Here is a 21,212-nt window from a genome sequence, read left to right on the forward strand (position 1 = left end):
AACTACATCTGTTCAAGCAATCACAGCATGTCCCTCTCTAATTACATCTTTACAAGCAATCACAGCATGCCCCTCTCCAACTATATCTTTCCACGAAATCACAGCATGTCCCTCCCCAACTACATCTTTCCACGAAATCACAGCATGCCCCTCTTCAACTACATTTTTCCACAAAATTACAGCATGCCCATATCCGACCACATCCTTACATAAATTCACAGTATGCCCCTATCCAATCATGCCCTTGCAATAAATCACAGCATGCTCCTCTCCAACTATATCTTACAAGAAATCACAGTATGCCTCTCTACAACTACTGTATATCTTACAAGAAATCACAGTATGACCCTTCACCAACTACAGTGGAACCTTGGTTAACAAGAACAATCCGTTCTGGGAGTGTGCTTGTTATCCAAGTTACTCGTTCAGCAAAGCAAGAGTTCCCATAGGAAATCGTTGCAATGCAGACAATTCATTCTACAACTTGTTAAATGTCCCATCCTGGTCCCACACGTCCAAACACACACAAGCACACACAAGCATGCACATATTATGCTCACCTTACCTTCCGTTCCATCGCCGGTCTCCTGGGACTTGCTGTTCGCTAGTACGGGCTGTGTATCGGGTAACCATCACGACGAGGAGGAACTTCCGCACCCAGAGCGCTAACGTCAAAAGCAGGAGCCGCTTGCCACTGATTGGCCAGCGCGCTGCCTTTGAATAGCGGCTAACAGGGGAAGTTCCTGCCTCGTCGCGATGCTTGCGGATACACATCCTGGAGCGGTGAACTACAGGACCCAGGAGGCCAGCGATGGAACGGAAGGTACACATATTATGCTCACCTTACCTTCCGTTCCATCGCCGGCCTCCCGGGTCTTGTAGTTCGCCGCGAGGATTCCTCCCCCGTTGCGATGTACCGGCAAACTACAAGAACCATGAGGCCGGTGATGGAACAGCAGGTAAGCTGAGCATAATACTGTATGTGTGTGCGTGCGTGCGTGTTTGTTTGTGTGTGTTGTGTGTGCTTGTGTTTGTTTGTGTGGACGGCAAGAGCGGAGTCAGAGCGCGGTAGATGTACGGAACCAGAAGTGTGTGCGGTGAGCATTTTGCTCGTACAGCAAAGCTTTCTCGTAAACAAGAGTTACAAATTTACAGAAAGCTTTGCTTGTTAAGCGAAATTCTCGTTAACTGGGTTACTCGTTAAGCGAGGTTCCACTGTACATCTTTACAGGAAATGACAGCATGTCCCTCTCAAAACATGTCCTTGCCAGAATTCATGTCATGCCCCTCTCCAACCATTTCTCTGCCAGAATACATGTCATGCCCTTCTCCAACCATGTCTCACATCCAAGATTTCCCAGCAGAACATTGCCCAAAGCCTCACACTGCCTCGTCTAGCTTTCCCTCTTCTCACAATTATGTGACATCTTCTCCCCTATGTAGGTGACACCCATATACCCCATGTTAAACACACAATTCATCAGAGCAGTGGTTTATCAAAACAATTTGGCCCTAATTAATGTAGTTAAATTCTTGTGTCTCTCCTATGGTCATCAACTTCACGAACTGATGTTTCACTTGCTGCCTAATATATCCCACCCCCAGGTGCCAATGTAACGAGATACTTGGTAGTCACTTCATCTTCATATTATGGATTGGTGTCGCTTCATGCATTTGGCGCATAGTAGAAACACTCAGCCAAGGAATGCATCAAGAGCAGGGAGCAGAACCCGACTGACAAGGCTCATTTTGTCTAGCCTGAAAGTGAATACAATTGTACAAGTTGTGATTTACGATTATATGAACACAAAAGACAGATAAATCATGCTAGGCTGGCTCACTGGTCATAGAATTACAAGTGTTAATGGACGGTTGGTAACATATACTGCTAAGTAACAGCATGCAATGAGAGTTGTGATATTCCATACTGTATTTACCCCCAGGGTGCTATGTGGAGTTGGTAAGAGTTCCTAGCTTAAAACCACAATTCTATAGGACTTATAAATAACAAGTAAATTAAATGCTCCACTACATTAACGCCATAAAACAGACAGCCTGGGGTAGGCCAACTACTCCTGCACACAATACAAGCCTTACCATAGACTGCATACCATAGTCCATCCAATTTTTGTTGTTACCTTCTCCAAAATTGTCATGAAAAGTAACTGGCAACAAATTGTAACTCTTTACATTGCTTACTAAATTTAAAAAGTAACAAAAGTAAGGAGCTCTCCAAAGACGCACAGTTTTAGGTCACAGTTAAGAAAATGGCACAATATTTTGGTGCAATTTCAGTTTCTAAATGTTAGACAATTCCAAATGAGCTAAATCTATCATGAGGCATCCACTTATTTATAATAGGAAAGTTTAACTACTTAAGGACGAAGCCAGTTTTGTACTTAAAGGGGTCGTTCACCCATTTTTTTATTTTCTCTATGACTGTAACTTAGAATTTTAGGTGTCTTCTTCATTGGCTTCAATTTCCAGTTCTGGCACTGAGCGGCGCTATCCTGCATGCTCAGTGCCTGTCACATGACCCCCTGCTGCTGTGGCCGCTAGTATCCTCTTACGTCACGTCAAGTTCTGGGCTCTCAGACTTGACGTTACATCAGGGGATGCTGGCGCCACTCGCACTGATTAACTGGGCTGTGGGCGGTGACTACCACACGTCACAGCCGAGCATTGAGGGGAGGATCCGGAGGATGCTACAGGGCGGCAGTGTGGAGCGGTGAAGAAGGCTTAGCAACCGGCAGATATGTGGAGTACAGGGAGGGTTTCTTCAGCTGATCCCCCCCCATCCTTTCGTGCAAGTATCTGATTGCAATATCCAGCACAGCCTAAGCCTAAGGCTTAGCTGTCAGGGGAGCGTGCGGTGACAGGCAGTGTGATCCTGTACTCCCAAGAGCGTACAGGTAACCGGATGCAGCTAGAGACTGACAAGTTAGTGACATGCAGCACAGCACGTGTCAGAGCAGAGAACGTCACCAACTTGCTCTGCTCTGTCACCTGTCGTCCTACATGTCACCAACTTACTCCACACAGTGACTTGTGCTGCATGTCACCAACTTACCCCACTGTTACCTGCACAAGTCAAAGAGTGGAGCAAGTTGGTGACATGCAGCACAGCATGTGACAGAGCACCTCTCTTATCCCCCTCTCTCTTTCCCCTCTTTATTTTCTCCCCCCTCTCTCTTTCCTCCCCCCTCTCTCTCCTGGCATGGTCAGTACATAAATCTCTATCTATTGTGGAGGGGTGGGAGGGAGTACTAAAGATAGACTCCCTAATGTGTCTGTGTATTTATTTCTAATAAAGTATATTTTCTCTGTGTGATGTCTTTTTTTAACCTTTTATTGGAGATTCTTAAGGACGGGTGAAACTTGGCATTAAGAATCTTGGGCTTTATACCAGCTGGTAAAACAAAGCTGATATTAACCCCTTATTACCCAGCGTGCCACCTGGCAATAGGGCTGCTGAAAGAGTTGGATACAGTGCCAGAAGATGGCGCTTCGATGAAAGCGCTATTTTCTGGGGCGGCTGCGGACTGCAATTCGCTGCGGAGGGAAAAGGGGGTCAGAATGCTTGGGCCACCCTGCGCTGCGGATTCCAATCTCCTAGTTGTACCAGGCTGGACATAAAAAATAGGCGAAGCCCACGTGGTTTTGTTTTTTTTTTCATTATTTCATGAAATTCATGAAATAATTTAAAAAAGGGGCTTCCCTATATTTTTGGTTACCAGCTGGGTACAAATAGGCAGCCGGGGGTTGGGGGCAGCTCGTACTTGCCTGCTGTACCTGGCTAGCATACAAAAACATGGCGAAGCCAGTGTTATATTTTTTTGGGTTTTGGCCAAAAAAAAAAAAAAAAAAGGGTCTTCCCTGGATTTTCCATTGCCAGGGAAGGGAACACCAAGCAGTGGGGGTTAGGAGACAGTAGATGCTTGGGTTACCTTTAGCAATAGAAAAAGCAGCGGGAGCCCACACATTTTTTTTTACCCCTAACCTTAGGGTTAGGATTTATGTTTAGGCTTTTTTTTAATGATTTTTTTTAAAAAAATCAACATGGGCTTCGCCCATCGAGCACCACAGCATTTGGAACACACATTTGGCTGAAATAGATTGCCCCTCACAAGTAACCCCATTTTGGAAACTAGACCCTTCAAGGAATTTATCTAGCAGTTTGGTGAGCACCTTCAACCCCGGGTGCTTCACAGACGTTTATAACGGTGAGCCGTGAAAATAAAAAAAAAAAAATTTTTTACCATGATGTCATGGCGCCTATCAGATACCTGACATCACAAACTGTCAGTAATAAAAAGAGAAAATAGACTAGACTACAAAAAATAATTTTATTTGAAAAAACATTCCCCAAAATATTCCCTCTTTCACCAATTTATTGAAAAGAAAAAAAAATCCAGTCCGCAGTAAGCCATTTTGGAGGTCCCACGACGATTCTCGACCTTCTAGAATATGGGGGTATGCTCAGTGAATGTATTCCCCATTTTCTAGAAGGGTAGACCCTTCATGTGAGGAGTGTGGGTGCATCCACTCTCCCCGGGTCCACCGCTCGGCAGTATGAGCAACAGTGAGCTCAGCGTCACTGAACGCAGTGACGCTGAGCTGACAGTCGCTCTGCGCATGTGACAGCATCTTTGGAGAAGTAGGAGGAGGGATCGCTGAGGCATAAGGTACCAGGGACACAGGGGAGTTATAGAGGGTGACTTGGCAGGACCTCGAGAGGAGTTTTCTGTCACATGCGTCATGGCACATGCAACAGAAATCAGAGAAAAAAGATGAATGCGGCGCTGGCACACTATTGTGCGCGCCACCATCTTGGGTTGTAGAGAGGGGATTGGGTGTCGGGGGGACACTTTGGCGACACAGAGTGACCAGAGGGAAACGGGGGAGGAGATTTATCCCCCACCTGACATGTTTAATCATGCCAGATGGGAGATAAATCATTTTTTTAATTGGCACTGCCATTTACTGTCACGTCATCACGGTTTTGCGGTGTGTACCGGTGATCACATGACCAGGAACTGGAAAAAAACGGCCGGTATTGTGATCTCCAGGGTCTCAGCTACCCCTGATAGCAGAAACCCCATAGATTTTCCGACACTGGGGGGCCGCTATTTACTTTTTTCTTCCTGCAGTTTTAAAAAGGCGGATCAGAATAAGTACCCTATTCTGCTGCCGTTTTAAAACGTAAGGCTGTCGTAAAGAGGTTAATAATCCGGTTTATTTTTTTTATATCTACTTGGGTGCATTCTAGTTAATGACTCCACGTATTTGTAACTTTAGGACGCAGACCCATTTTTTTATCTGGCATGAGTCACTTTACGTGGATATAACTTTGGAATCATTTACTTATTTAGGGGACTCAGAGATTCTTTGACGTTGACTCCATTATTGAAAAACCTGAAAAAAGCAGTTTTCAAAATATGTATATTTTAGCTCTTAAACGGAATGTGTCAGGTAATTTTTTTTAGTACAATACTAATATTATCATTAAATAGGGCTTAAGGCCACGTCTCACTAAGCAACATCGCTAGCAACATTGCTGCTGAGGCACGACTTTTGTGACGTAACAGCGATGTTGCTAGCGATGTTGCTGTGTGTGACATCCAGCAACAACCTAGCCCCTGCTGTGAGGTCGCTGGTTGTTGCTGAATGTCCTGGACCATTTTTTAGTTGTTGCTCTCCCGCTGTGAAGCACACATCGCTGTGTGTGACAGCGAGAGAGCAACAACTAAATGTGCAGGCAGCAGGAGCCGACTGCCGCGGAGGCTGGTAACCAATGTAAATATCGGGTAACCAAGAAGCCCTTTCCTTGGTTACCCGATATTTACCTTCGTTACCAGCATCCGCCGCTCTCACGCTGTCAGTGCCGGCTCACTGCTCCCTGCACACATAGCCAGACTACACATCGGGTAATTAACCCGATGTGTACTCTGGCTAGGAGTTCAGGGAGTCAGCAATAAGAGGTGTGCGCTGGTAACCAAGGTAAATATCGGGTTGGTTACCCGATATTTACCTTAGTTACCAAGCGCAGCATCGCTTCCACGCGTCGCTGCTGGATGGGGGCTGGTCACTGGTTGCTGGTGAGATCTGCCTGTGTGACAGCTCACCAGCAACCAGTGTAGCGATGCTCCAGCGATCCCTGCCAGGTCAGGTTGCTGGTGGGATCGCTGGAGCGTCGCTACATGGGTTGCTGGTGAGCTGTCAAACAGGCAGATCTCACCAGCAACCAGTGACCAGCCCCCAGCCAGCAGCGACGCGTGGAAGCAATGCTGCGCTTGGTAACTAAGGTAAATATCGGGTAACCAACCCGATATTTACCTTGGTTACCAGCGCACACCGCTTAGCGCTGGCTCCCTGCACTCCTAGCCAGAGTACACATCGGGTTAATTACCCGATGTGTAGTCTGGCTATGTGTGCAGGGAGCAAGGAGCCGGCACTGACAGCTGAGAGCGGCGGACGCTGGTAACATAGGTAAATATCAGGTAACCAAGGAAAGGGCTTCTTGATTACCCGATGTTTACCATGGTTACCAGCGTCGGCAGAAGCCAGCTCCTGCTGCCTGCACATTTAGTTGTTGCTCTCTTGCTGTCACACACAGCGATGTGCGCTTCACAGCGGGAGAGCAACAACTAAAATGGTCCAGGACATTCAGCAAGAACCGGCGACCTCACAGCAGGGGCCAGGTTGTTGCTGGATGTCACACACAGCAACATCGCTAGCAAGTTGTGCCTCAGCAGCGATGTTGCTAGCGATGTTGCTGTGTGTGACGTGGCCTTAACATTTGTCTATCTATTTTGACACTATTTTTATATGTCCTTTTATTTATATGGGCCATCAAAAGGTGCATTAGTTTAGCGGCAATTTTCCACATTTTTAAAAAAAAAACAAAAAACTGGACATTTTTTAATTGAATTAAAAATAAATTGTTTTGCTGGACTTACAGGTGGACCCGTGAAAGCACCCCTAGAGGTGCGAAACGGTACCGTCGTCCTACGTGCTCCCTCACCTCAGCTGTCTCACCTGTTTGCATGCAGCAAAATTAAACTCACACCGCAGAGTGCTGCCGATCTCTTTTTTAGATAGACTTTCTTTATTTTGGCGCTAGCACCTCGGTTGCGGTCAGCCCTCCTCTAGCAGTGTTTGTCAGGTGAAAATTCAAAAAGATCCTGGTACGGGACCGAATGAACGCATGCGGCTCCCATATGCGAGACGGATTGATCTGAGAAGACGCCGCTGACATTCTTTGGAGGATACGGTAAGCAGTGCCTGGATTTTTTCCTTCTATTTGTTTTTTCTGAATGGGACTTACATGTTAGAATCACCTCCCCATAAATCATCTCATTTTAAAAAGTGTCCCCATGAAAGTATGCAGGATAGTATTTAGAAAGATTCTTAAGCTTTTAGGAGTATCACATGAATTAAAGCAAAGCGGGCTACGAAAAGTAAACTTTTTTCAAATTGAATCCATTTTTTTTCTGTAACCCAAAAGGCCAATCCAGGAAAATGCAAGTCAAATTTATTACACTGTTTTAGTAGTTTTTATAAACTTTTGGCTACTATACTCAGACACAAGCCTTAGAAATGAAGGAACATCTTGGGATTTTGAGGACTTTTCTAGTGATTTATTAGGATTTTTTCAGGCACTATTTAAAGGGAACCTATCAGGTAAAGCAGCACTATTATCCTGCAGATATGTGGGCTTAAACTGCAGGTTAATAGCATTCTGAAGTTGCCTGGCACCAGCATTGAGAAAATAACTTTACTCCTCCGGTGTGAATTCAGTCACCGTTCTGTGGATAGTGACCAGCAGCTGTATTCACACCACTGACTGACAGCCAACTGTGTACTGACACACTGATGAACTGGCTGTCAGTCAGTGTCAGGGCGCAGTTACAGCTGCCGCCCACTATGCACAGAGCTGTGAATGAAGCAGACGCCACTCCTTTAACAACAAAAAAAAAACAACTTCTTAGTGACCCCATGGCTTCCAGAAATTTGTGATATATGGCAAACAGTGATTATTAAAATTTTAGCCCCAGAATCCTTTAAATCTTTTAAAGAGTTGACAGTGTGCTAACACCAACCCAAGCCATTGCAGAAAGGTGCCAAGTATATGTTATAGCAGATATCCACTAATATAAACTCATGAGCTCTCGCCATTAGTATGTCGTAATAGTACGGCATATTGGGTTTGGATTCATCTGCCCACAGCATAATAGTAGGTCAGTGAAGGGGTTAAAAAAAATGCCAAATAATGGCTTTTCAGATTGGAACATGTTAATAGTGTGTACAACATACTCATGACTAGCAAGCATTAGTGCAACGATCCCCATCAAATTTCACTATACCACATCAGTCAATTTGCAAAACCCAACCCGGTTATATCATGCAACATCAGTCTGATTAAAGGGAGAAGAAAAGAAACACTACGGATGGAAAGTCAATAAGCAGCAGGATGCCTATTAGCCATAATTATTAAGTACTCATGAGCAGAGCCTGGAGAATATTTTTAATGACTAATAAAGATTGATTCATTAAACATTTATGTGTGTACAGATCTGGACTGCCAGCAAGAGCAATGCACTGGAAGTCCCTGTGACAGGCTGAAAAGGCACGCCAAGACCATACCTCTGAAGGTCAAAGAAGAATTGAGAAGGTCATACTCCTGATTACGGTACAGCACTGCTTTACATATAGCGTGGTCTTTAGTGTTGAGCCCAAATCATCCCTTACTGCAATAATCTTCAATAGCTAAACGCAATGGCTACTCCCTGCGGATTCTCCTGGATCATTTGACACAATGGACCACAAACTTCTCCTCATCATTCTCCACTCTATCAGTCTAAAGGACACTGCTCTGGCTTAGTTATTATTAATAATAATTTTATTCATTTATATAGCGCTATTAATTCCACAGCACTTTACATACATTATTAACACTGTCCCCATTGGGGCTGACAATCTAGAGTCCCTGTCTGTATGTCTTTGGAGTGTGGGAGGAAACCGGAGTACCCGGAGGAAACCCACGCAAACATGGGGAGAACATACAAACTCCTTACAGATGGTGTCCTTGGTGGGATTTGAACCTAGGACCCCAGCGCTGTAAGACTGCAGTGCTAACCACTGAGCCACCGTGCCGCCCTCTCTTCCCACCACTCTCACTACTGCTGTAGTGTATCTTTTGTTGGCTCTTCTTCCTCTCCCCCTCCCCTTATGCGGGCGTCACACGAGACGATCTGTCGTGGAATATGTCGTTGGGGTCACGGTTTTCGTGACGCACATCCGGCATCGTTTGCGACATCGGCCCGTGTGACACCTACGAGCGTCTGTAAACGGTCGCAAATCGGTTACGAATCCCGAATCGTTTACATGTCGCTCATTTTTTTTAAAAAAAAAAACGTTTATTGTACTTTGCGCTGGTTGTTCATCGTACCCGGGGTAGCACACATGGCTCTGTGTGACACCCCGGGAACGATGAACACAGCTTTTCTGCGTCCCGCCGGCTATGCGGAAGGAAGGAGGTGGGCAGGATGTTACGTTCTGCTCATCTCCGCCCCTCCGCTTCTTTTGGGCGGCCGCTGTGTGACGTCGTCGTGACGTCGAACGTCCCTCCCCCTTCAGGAAGTGGATGTTCGCCGCCCACAGCGAGGTGGTCCGGGAGGTAAGTACGTGTGACGGGGGTTTAATGACTTTGTGCGCCACGGGCAACTAATTGCACGAGCCGCACAAACGACGGGGGCGGGCACGATCGCTCGTGCAATTGCACGATAGATCGTACTGTGTGACGCCCGCATTACTTTTGGGAGTTCCTCAACGTTCAGTAGTAGACCTCTTCCTCCTCACTTATATAACTCTTCTATTTAGATAAACCATCAACAGATTTAGTTTCCCGTACCATCTATATGCTGATGATACCCAATTATACACATCTTCTCCCAACATTACACCTGCATTACTACAAAATACCAGTGATTGTCTGCTGCCTGTAACATCATGTCCTCCCTCTATCTGGAACTGAACCTTTCTAAAACTGAACTTGTTTCCTCCTTCTACTAACCTACCTACAGTGTTTTGCGAAAGTATTCAGCCCCCTTGAATTTTTCAACCTTCTCTCACATTTGAGGCTTCAAACATAAAGATAAAAATGTTAATGTTCTGGTGAAGAATCAACAAGTGGGACACAATTGTGAAATTGAACGAAATGTATTGCTTAAACTTTTTAAACTTTTTTTAAAAAATAAATAACTGAAAAGTGGGGCGTGCAATATTATTCATCCCCTTTACTTTCCGTGCAGCAAACTCAGTCCAGAAATTCATTGAGGTTCTCTGAATGATCCAATGTTGTCCTAAATCACTGATGATGATAAATATAAGCCACCTGTGTGTAATCTAGTCTCCGTATAAATGCACCTGCTCTGTGATAGTCTCAGTGTTCAGTTTAAAGCACAGAGAGCATCATGAAGACCAAGGAACACAACAGGCAGGTCTGTGATACTGTTGTGGGGAAGTTTAAAGCTAGATTTGGTTACAAAAAGATTTCAACAACCTTAAACATCCCAAGGAGCACTGTGCAAGCGATCATAATGAAATGGAAGGAGTATCATACCACTGCAAATCTACCAAGACTCAGCCGTCCATCCAAACTTTCATCTCAAACAAGGAGAAGACTGATCAGAGATGCAGCCAAGAGGCCCATGATCACTGGATGAACTGCAGAGATCTACAGCTGAGGTGGTAAGAGTCTGTCCATAGGACAATCAATCAGTCGTAGAATGCACAAATCTGGCCTTTATGGAAGAGTGGCAAGGAACAAGCCACCCGGAGACACACCAAACTGTGGAAGAAGGTGCTCTGGTCAGATGAAACCAAAATCGAACTATTTGGGCACAATGCCAAATGATATGGTTGGCGTAAAAGCAACACAGCTCATCACCCTGAACACACCATCCCCACTGTCAAACATGGTGGTGGCAGCATCATGGTTTGGGCCTGCTTTTCTTCAGCAGGGCCAGGGAAGATGGTTAAAATTGATGGGAAGATGGATGGAGCCAAATACAGGACCATTCTTGAGACCCGCAACACACATCCGTTTAATTTGTACGTGTGCGGTACGTATTTGCACGTATCGGAGACACGTACACACGGAGACCCATGTTATTCTATGGTAGATGGCACACACACACGTAAAATCACACGGAACGTGTGTCCGTGTGGTAAGTACGTGTGTGCGCTTTTCTACACGGACAACATGTCCGTTTTTGGCCGGCAGCACGCAGGCATGGACCCGCTTTAGTCTATGGGTCCGTGCCTGCACGTACCGCACACGGAGTATCTCCGTGTTCAGCACGTTTCGTGCGTGTGCGTTTTTACACTAGCGGTCTTATTTTTTGTTTTTTTTAAATTAAATTCAGTATACTCACCTTTTTTTCTGCTGTTCTCAGTCATACTTACATTGGCGCTCGGTTTTTTTCTTCCCCCGGCTCAAACCGCTCCCCGATCACCAGTGCGACGAGGAACAGCTGTGCAGAGAATACGCGGCAACAATTACTTTGAATATGCCGGCCGCTCATTAAACAATCTCGTATTCCCTGCTTTCCCCACCCATAGACGCCTATGATTGGTTGCAGTCAGACACACCCCCCACGCTGAGTGACAGCTGTCTCACTGCACCCAATCACAGCAGCCGGTGGGCGTGTCTATACTGTGCAGTAAAATAAATAAATTAAAAAAAAGGCGTGCGGTCCCCCCCCAATTTTAATACCAGCCAGATAAAGCCATACGGCTGAAGGCTGGTATTCTCAGGATGGGGAGCCCCACGTTATGGGGAGCCCCCCAGCCTAACAATATCAGTCAGCAGCCGCCCAGAATTGCCGCATACATTATATGCGACAGTTCTGGGACTGTACCCGGCTCTTCCCGATTTGCCCTGGGGAGTTGGCAAATCGGGGGTAATAAGGAGTTATTGGAAGCCCATAGCTGCCAATAAGTCCTAGATTAATCATGTCAGGCGTCTCCCCGAGATACCTTCCATGATTAATCTGTAAATTACAGTAAAACACACACACATCCGAACAATCCTTTATTAGAAAAAAAAAACACTAACAAATTGCCTTGTTCACCACTTTAATAAGCCCGAAAAAGCCCTCCATGTCCGGCGTACTCCAGGATGGTCCAGCGTCGCTTCCAGCTCTGCTGCATGGAGGTGACCGGAGCTGCAGAAGACACCGCCGCTCCTGTCACCTCGACACAGCTAATGAAGGGAATAGCGCGATCAGCTGTATTCAGAGTTGGCCGCGAGTAACCTCAGTGACAGCTCAGCTGATCGCGCTATTCCCTTCATTAGCTGTGTGAAGGTGACAGGAGCGGCGGCGTCTTCTGCAGCTCCGGTCACCTCCATGCAGCAGAGCTGGAAGCGACGCCGGACCATCCTGGAGTACGCCGGACCATCCTGGAGTATGCCGGACATGGAGGGCTTTTTCGGGCTTATTAAAGTGGTGAACCAGGGTATATGTTTGTGTTTTTTATTTCTAATAAAGGATTTTTTCGTGTGTGTGTGTTTATTTACTGTAATTTACAGATTAATCATGGAAGGTATCTCGGGGAGACGCCTGACATGATTAATCTAGGACTTATTGGCAGCTATGTACTGCCAATAACTCCTTATTACCCCGATTTGCCAACGCACCAGGGCAAATCGGGAAGAGCCGGGTACAGTCCCAGAACTGTCGCATATAATGTATGCAGCAATTCTGGGCGGCTGCTGACTGATATTGTTAGGCTGGGGGGCTCCCCATAACGTGGGGCTCCCCATCCTGAGAATACCAGCCTTCAGCCGTATGGCTTTATCTGGCTGGTATTAAAATGGGGAGGGAACCGCACACCGTTTTTTTAAATTATTTATTTATTTTACTGCACAGTATAGACATGCCCACCGGCTGCTGTGATTGGGTGCAGTGAGACAGCTGTCACTCCGCGTGGGGGGCGTATCTGACTGCAACCAATCATAGGCGCCGGTGGGTGGGGAAAGCAGGGAATACGAGATTGATTAACGAGCGGCCGGCATTTTCAAAGTACTTGTTGCCATGTATTCTTTGCACAGCTGTTCCTCGCCGCGCTGGTGATCGGGGAGCGGTAAGTATGAGAGAGGGCTGCTCACTTCAGTCACTCGGGGGATTAGCGGTCACTGGTGAATCCTTCACAGGTGACCGCTAATCAGTACGCGGCACACAGACAGAGCCGCGGCATGACAATGAAGTCGGGTGAAGTTCACCCGAGTTCATTCTCATCGCGCAACTCTGTCTGCTGTCAGCTGACATGTATCAACGACATTGTGCAACACACAAACGGACATTCCACATGGACATTCCACGTACACATACACGGGCATTTTACACACAAACACGGACATTTTACACGTACACACGGCTCGCATACGCCATCACACGGATGCCATACGTACCGGAGAAACGCCCCAAAAAAAGGGAACACGGACCCGAAAAACGGACCGTGTCATACAGACGTTTTTTTTTGCGGAAGTGTGTTTTAGGCCTGAAGAAAACTTGTTGGAGTCTGCAACAGACCTGAGACTGGGACGGAGATTTGTCTTCCAACAAGACAATGATCCCAAACATAAAGCAAAATCTACAATGGAATGGTTCTCAAAGAAATGTATCCAGGTGTTAAAATGGCCAAGTCAAAGTCCAGACCTGAATCCAATTGCGAATCTGTGGAAAGAGCTTGCTTGAAGAAGGAGCCTCTGTGCTCTGAAAGCTTGCTAATATAATTTTTCTGGTTAGCCTATAAAGGTATTACTCCTAAAATACTTTTGTCATTCTTGGGACATAGTATTTCAATTGATTTTTCTGGCTAACACGGTACCACAATATTACCCTGTATTGCACATTGTGGAAAGAGCTGAAAACTGCTGTTCACAAACACTCTCCATCCACCTCACTCAAGCTCGAGATATTTGCAAAGGAAGAATGGGCAAGAATTTCAGTCTCTCGATGTGCAAAACTGATAGAGACATACCCCAAGCGACATGAGGCTGTAATCGCAGCAAAAGGTGGCGCTACAAAGTATTAACTTAAAGGGGACAAATAATATTACACGCCCCCATTTTCAGTTATTTTTTAAAAAAGTTTAAAATAAGCAATACATTTCGTGCTACTTCACAATTGTGTCCCACTTGTTGATTCTTCACCATAACATTACATTTTTTATCTTTATGTTTGAAGCCTGAATGTGGGAAGAGGTTGAAAAATTCAAGGGGGCCGAATACTATTGCAAGGCACTGTACATCTCCTCCCCCAACTATCTATCCTACCCTACCTGTGCTCTCCATTCTGCAAGTGATCAAAGATTAATATTCTCCATAATCCGAACCTCCTACTCTTGTCTCCAAGACCTTTCTCGTACGGCATCAGTTCTCTGGAATACACTAATCCAGACAATCTGCTTAATTCCCAGTATCCAGTTTTAAGCATGCCCTAAAAATCACATTTCTTTAGACAAGCTCATTACCTCACTTCACTAATTGAGCTTTTTCCTGTTCTCCGTTCCTAAATTTTCCTCAGAATCTGGTCCTATCAACACTTTCCTCGACCTCCATGCGCTCAGCTGCACTTTGTATCTGGACATATAAATATAACTGGCTGAAGATTGCTCATAAAGATTTAATGTATACCTTTATTTTTTACAAAGATGGTTGGACCTTACACAACAAGCACTTTCTACCTTTTGTTGTCCCTACTTCCTTGTAGATTATAAACTTGGAGTAAGGCCCTCACTATTGTTAAAGGTGTAGCAGTATGTGTCACTATGTAATATCTGATATTGTTTATACATGTACGCTATGAATTGTAAAGTGAAGTTGCTTCTATGTAAATAAAATGATGAGCCAACAGCCGCTTTGAACTGCTAAGATTAATGAGACCGATCCCAATATTATTGAAATTGCACTACATACCATATTTTTCGGATTAGAAGACACACTTCTCCTCCCAAAAATTTGAGAGGAAAATGAGGGGTGCGTCAAAATCCGAATATAGCTTACTGGGGGGTGGTAAAGAGAGGTCAAAGGAGGCAGGTGAAGGTGGTGAGGGCTTCAAATAATGGCGCCCCCCACAGTCGGCACAAGTGCAGATGAAGTTCTCGGCTCAAGCTTTCATCTGTGCATATGCCACATCCGGCCCACTGATGTCCCAGTGCCCGGAAGTGGCTGCCATCTCCTTGAAGCCCGCACAGCCGTCGCCTGCAGAATGTCCAGTGCCTCCCCACCCGCAGAGAGCACCAGCACAGATGTGATGCCCTGGCAAAACCAAGTTGTCTCAGAGACTGCATGTTAAGGCCTCCATCCTCCTTGGCATACAAACACACCACCACACACAGGTAACACCAGCCACAAAAGCCTAGTCAACCCCCCCGGGACAATAGGGACACACAAGTGGGCGGGGCCAGGTGGAGGGAGATGCCCACCTAGGGGTCCTGAGGTGTCAGGGAAGGAAACACGTCAGTGGAGTGGAGTGGAGGAGTGAGAGTGTGTGGAGACAGATGAGTCTAGACAGAGGAAGTGAGAGGAGTGAAAAGTGACAGGGTAGTCAGGAGTCGAGCCCCTAAACTACCGGACTAGCTGAGCTGACTGGGTGGCAGACAGCAGAACAGGGCCGCAGGCGACAGAGATTTGGTCGCGGGAGACCTTAAGTGGACCGGGGCAGGGTTGTAGCCAGACGGTGCCGACAGCGGGGATCCAGTCTGGAGGCCGTGCACAGTCGGAGTACCTGGACCCCAGGGCAAGGACCGCTTCAAGCACCTTACCGATTAGCCAGCAGGGGACAAGGTTCCAGATCTCGTCCCACCAGTAGCCCAGAGAGTGAAACGGAAGCCCAACGCGGGGGATAGGGCGTCCACCAGAGCCCACAGAGATCCCACGGGTCAGTTTTCGTGGGCAAGTGCTCTCAACTCACAGAAACACAGGGATCGGACTTCTCCCATTTTATGCGGATTAAGAACCCACACAAGAAGAAACTACAAGTGCAAGAGGAAGGGCCCCTGCCCTGTCAGCCCATGTGCGGGACCCGAGCACACCCCTCCAGAAGCTCCCGGCATCCGGCTTTGGTTTACAATACGGACTTTGTGTGTTCTATTACCACAGTGACTACACAGGTACCATACGGTTCCTTCCTAAAGACTGCTCCCTCACCATCCTCAGGGCCCCGGGACTACACCTCCCCTACCCGTGGAGGGGATTCCACCTTGCTACCCCGCTCCACCAGCCCCGGGCACCCCTATATCAAGGCAGCGGCGGTGTCATTAATCATCACCGCAACCCATGGGTGGCGTCACTGACAAACTCTTCCCGTGTAAATACCCCCTTTTTTTATTGTTGTGGGCGACGGGACGCTGCAGGAGCCACGGATCCGGCTGCCACTTGAGCTCCAACCATGACCCCTGATCCGAGCGCCTCGGGTAGCCTTCCCTGACGTAGTCAGTCACCCCCGTGCCCCCGACACAGAGCTGCGCCCGCAAAGAGCATCAGCACAGAGCCGCGCCCGCCGCCCCAGCACAGAGCAGCGCCCGCCGCCCCAGCACAGAGCAGCGCCCGCCGCCCCAGCACAGAGCAGCGCCCGCCGCCCCAGGACAAAGCAGCGCCCGCCGCCCCAGGACAAAGCAGCGCCCGCAGCCCTAGGACAGCGCTGCCGCCCGCAGTGAGTTGCTGGGTCCTCTTCTGCACCGCCCACAGCATCGCTGTACTTCAGCACCGTGCGTCTTATAATCCGGTGCGTCTTATAAAACGAAACATGCACTATTAGCCTAATTGGCAAAATATATTGTAACAGACATGTCTTCATACACTTCCCTTAAGCAGGTTTGATATCCACCTTTAGTTTAATTATGTTGCAAAAAAAAATTTACCTCTTAGTGATTTGTGTTGGTTGCTGCAAATTTTGGTCTAGTTCAAAGACTTCATTGTCCAGCAGCCTCCTAACCGTCATATCTGCAAGCTGCTCCATTATTCTAAACACCTCATTGATGTCAAGGAACATGGAGAACTCTCGTTCCTTTCCACGTGTGTAGACCATGATGATATCGGCCATAAGAACATTTGAAGCCCTTTCAAGTTTCTGAACCTCCACCCAGGGAATCACAAGTTTTACTAAAAAAGAAAATGAAAAAGGACATATGTAAAATGTGTTGTCATCAAAAACAACCCTAATCAATTTATCCAATACATTCAGACATGGCAAAATGTTTATATAATATGCTTTTTTTTTTATATAGGTATTACAGGCAAAATCTGTAATGTAATATTGACATTTCTTTGGAAAATAAAACAACTATAAAACAAAAGCATTGCATACAAAGCTAAATTATTTTAGATTTATTCTGCCTGGGCACACATTTGGGTAGTCTCTTCTTAGGACCTCCATACATAAAATCAAGCTTTGAAGCCACATGCATAATGACTAAGCCATAGTGAAATGTACCTCATCGGTTAATTTTCTCTTTGTAGAAAGTAAAGACAACATATGTGTCTAGTGGACCTTGTACATCTCAGTATTTAGACTTAAGACATAAAAGGTTTCTAGGAAATAGACTGATATAAAACAGGTTCTACAGCTTTCAGAACAGGAGAATTTGGAGGCCTCTCAGACAAAGATAATTAAACATAGGTCTGAGAAGTTAGGAACCTGCATGAATGAGCGCCATTGTTCAGAACATGTACCATCAACCATCCTGTCTTTCCCCGTAAAACTACAGAGGAAGGGGTAAATACAGTAGAAGTGGATAGCCAGGTCAGCTTACTATGGGTTATTTAAAACTGTGTATAAGAAATAAAAAAGGGGGCAAATCAGTCTCTGTTGGGACCCACAGACATTTAATATAAGAAGCCTGTGAGGAAGAGTTTCCAAGTGAAACTAGTGGTATGTTTGTATAGGTTCTGATACAAGAATCAAAATACCTGTCTTGTATTAATTTAAAGGGAACCTGTCAGCAGAAATTTTGCAATAAACCTAAAAGATTCCCCCTCTGAAGCTCCTGGGCTGCATTCTAGCAAGGTTCCTGTTGCTATTGTGCCCCCTTTGAGACCAAAATAAAGACTTTATAAAGTCTTACCTTTTTGTATGCTAATCTTTTTTTATGTACACGGGTGCGGTCTCTCTTGCGTCCGTTAGTCGCCCTCCTACCGCTTTACGCCGTCCCCCATCGCTCATTTCAATAACTGAGGATGCCGCCCAGTGCTCCCGAGGTCTTGCGCATGCGCCGTGCCACTCTCGCGGGAGTGAGCACTGTGCAGTGTGACCGCTGGTGACGTGATTGCGCAGGCGTGAGATTATGGGCAGCGCTGTGATTGTCATCAGCAAGTACCCGCCCATAATCTCATGCCCGCTCTTTTCACTCTGCCTCCACCGTTATGCTGCTCCGCTCCTAACATCTATTTCCTGCTCCAGGGAAAGATGGGTAAGAGGTGACGTGGGTTCATCTGGCCAGCGCTTGCGCAGAACGGAGGAGGCAGAGGGTAAAGCGCGGGCACGAGATTATGGGCGGGTACTTGCTGATGACAATCACAGCGCCGCCCATAATCTCATGCCTGCGCAACACGTCACCAGTGGTCACACTGTGCACAGTGCTCAATCCCACGAGAGAGGCACGGCGCATGCGCGAGACCTCGGGAGCACTGGGCGGCGTCCTCAGTTATGGAAATGAGCGATGTGGGACGGCGTAAAGCAGCAGGTGGGCGACTAACGGACGCAAGACAGCCCGCCCCCGTGTACATAAAAAAAGATTAGCATACAAAAAGGTAAGACTTAATAAAGTCTTTATTTTGGTCTCAAAGGGGGCACAATAACAACAGGAACCTTGCTAGAATGCAGCCCAGGAGCTGCAGAGGGGGAATCTTTTAGGTGTATTGCAAAATTTTTGCTGACAGGTTCCCTTTAACGTGCCAGTGCTGAGAAATACAGTTTGGAAGCCATATGCAAATTAACCTGTAAGTGCAATGGGGTGTGTCGATGCGCTGTGCATGCTTCCTCATAGAATCATAGAATGCTAGAGTTGGAAGGGACATCAAGGGCCATTGGGTCCAACCCCCTGCGAGTGCAGGTTTTCCTAAATCATCACAGCTATATGTTTATCCAGTTTCCTCTTGGAGATTTCCATTGATGGAGAGCTCACAACCTCCCATGGTAGCTTGTTCCACTCCCTGACTGCCCTCACTCTCAAAGTTTTTCCTAATGTCTAATCTGAATCTACTTCCTTTAAGTTTCATCTCATTGCTTCTTGTACTTCCTTGTGCTAATGAGAATAGGGTAGTTCCCTCTGCACTGCGACTACCTTTCAGATATTTGTAGACCGCTATTAAGTCTCCTTTCAGCCTTCTCTTTTTCAAACTAAACAACCCTAGTTCTTTTAGCTGGTCTTCATAGGACATGGTTTGCAGACCTTCTACCATATTGGTTGCTCTTCTCTGGACTTGCTCCAATATATCGATGTCTTTCTTGAATTGGGGTGCCCAGAACTGTACACAGTATTCCAGGTGGGGTCTGACCAGGGCAGAGTATAGGGGAATAATTACATCTCTCCTATCCATTTCCAAGCAAATTTGCATTGTGCTTGAAGCTTGATTTCTCAGTGCTGGCACAGCACATTTCTACAATGAATACTTTGTCTTGTTGTACCAAAATCTATACAGCCAACCTACTAGTTAGATATCTCAGGGTGTTGCGATTACATTCAAGAGACGTCTTCACTCTCCCTGCCCTTTGGACAAATCAAGCATTCAGAGGAAGTAATAGCGCACTTCCTTTGGTTGTCTGTTGTGTCTGAAGGACGGGACAATTCATGCAAGCCCACAGAGGCAGTGCCGACCATGCTCCGATGTGTAAACCCACTATTATTTAACTTGGAAAATCTCTTCTCACTATTTTCTGCAAGTAGTGGACAATCCCTTTAAGCACAGTTAGTGCATATGTTCACATATTACGAAGAATACGAGCATTTTTGTTGTGTTTTTACAATAATTATTTGAATGGGTGACAAGTGCTACAAAGACGCTGAAAGGATTGGCAGGCTGTGTGTTAGGCCGGGGCCACACGGGGACTAATGCGATCCTCGCATGACACTCGTCTCATGCTGGCAGCACAGCGGGAGCTGAGTGTCATGCGAGTGTCCCTGCGACTGAGGTCCGATCATGCGATCGGACCTCAGCTGCGGGGGACGCGCCGGCACTGAGGAGGGGCGGGACAGTGCTGCGAAGGGGCAGGCCGGCACAGAGGAGGGGAGGGAGGGATTTATCTCCCTCTCTCCTCCATAGCCGGCTATTGCCATTCTCGCACTGCACTCGCGGTACACCGGTGTACCGCGAGTACAATGCGATATTTCTCTCACCCCATAGACTTGAATGGGTGCGAGAGAAAGAGACTCGCATTACAATCACAGTATGCTGCGATTGTTTTCTCGGTCCGATTGGGGCCAAGAAAATAATCGCTCATGTGCGCTGATACAAAGGCTAATATTGGTCTGAGTGGAATGCGATATTTTATCGCATTCCACTCGGTCCGATTTTCATGCCATGTGTCTTAGGCCTTAGCATAAGAGCTACAAGGCTTAAAATACACGTGTGCATGAGGTTACTGAGATCGTATGCATATACTGTAAAATGATGTGTATTATAAATTACACAATAACGCCACATGTAAACATATCTTAATGTTTCAAGTGTGCTTTGGGGTGTGCAGTAGCAAAAACATTTTGTGGATAAAAGGGAAGATAGATTGTAGCTAAAGAAATGGTTATTTTACCAGTACATACTGGAGTCCATATTATAGCTCGAGAGTTAACAGTACAACCTGTAGAGAACTCCAGTCACTTACATTCTTTTCCCAGAAAGAAGGAGTAGAAGCAAAGGTGATTGATGCTCAGGTACAGCCATCCCTGACGTGGCACTCTACCCTTCCAGCAGCAGCAGGAGTAAAACGTGATCAGCTTCTCAGCCTCTGGGAAGTTGAATCTGCTCTCAAACTTCACCAATCCCTCACGGAATTTTTCAGGATCCTCCTCTTGCTCTGCCAACCTGCTGCTGGTCTCTTCTGCAATAAGACCCTGATGGAAATGTAGAAGAGAGAACAGGGACATGATCCCTTTAATCGTGATATGATCAATAAAAGCAGTGAATAGTACTGAACGATTACTAT

General features: G+C 46.4%; 1 protein-coding gene across 4 annotated transcripts in view; it reads right to left on the reverse strand.

Moving 5' to 3' along the window:
* Positions 1-21,212, reverse strand: part of TBC1D8 (TBC1 domain family member 8) — a 133,583-nt gene that overhangs the window by 61,937 nt on the left and 50,434 nt on the right. For all 4 annotated transcript variants that reach the window (XM_075336465.1, XM_075336469.1, XM_075336467.1 and 1 more), the window contains 2 exons: positions 20,892-21,120; positions 16,933-17,173 (listed from right to left, as the gene is read on the reverse strand). In XM_075336465.1, coding sequence (XP_075192580.1) covers positions 16,933-17,173; positions 20,892-21,120 — 470 coding nt within the window. The remainder of the gene's footprint in view (positions 1-16,932; positions 17,174-20,891; positions 21,121-21,212) is intronic.

Source organism: Anomaloglossus baeobatrachus, chromosome 2 (genome assembly GCF_048569485.1).
Source record: "Anomaloglossus baeobatrachus isolate aAnoBae1 chromosome 2, aAnoBae1.hap1, whole genome shotgun sequence".
In the NCBI taxonomy this organism is placed as follows: Eukaryota; Metazoa; Chordata; class Amphibia; order Anura; family Aromobatidae; genus Anomaloglossus; species Anomaloglossus baeobatrachus.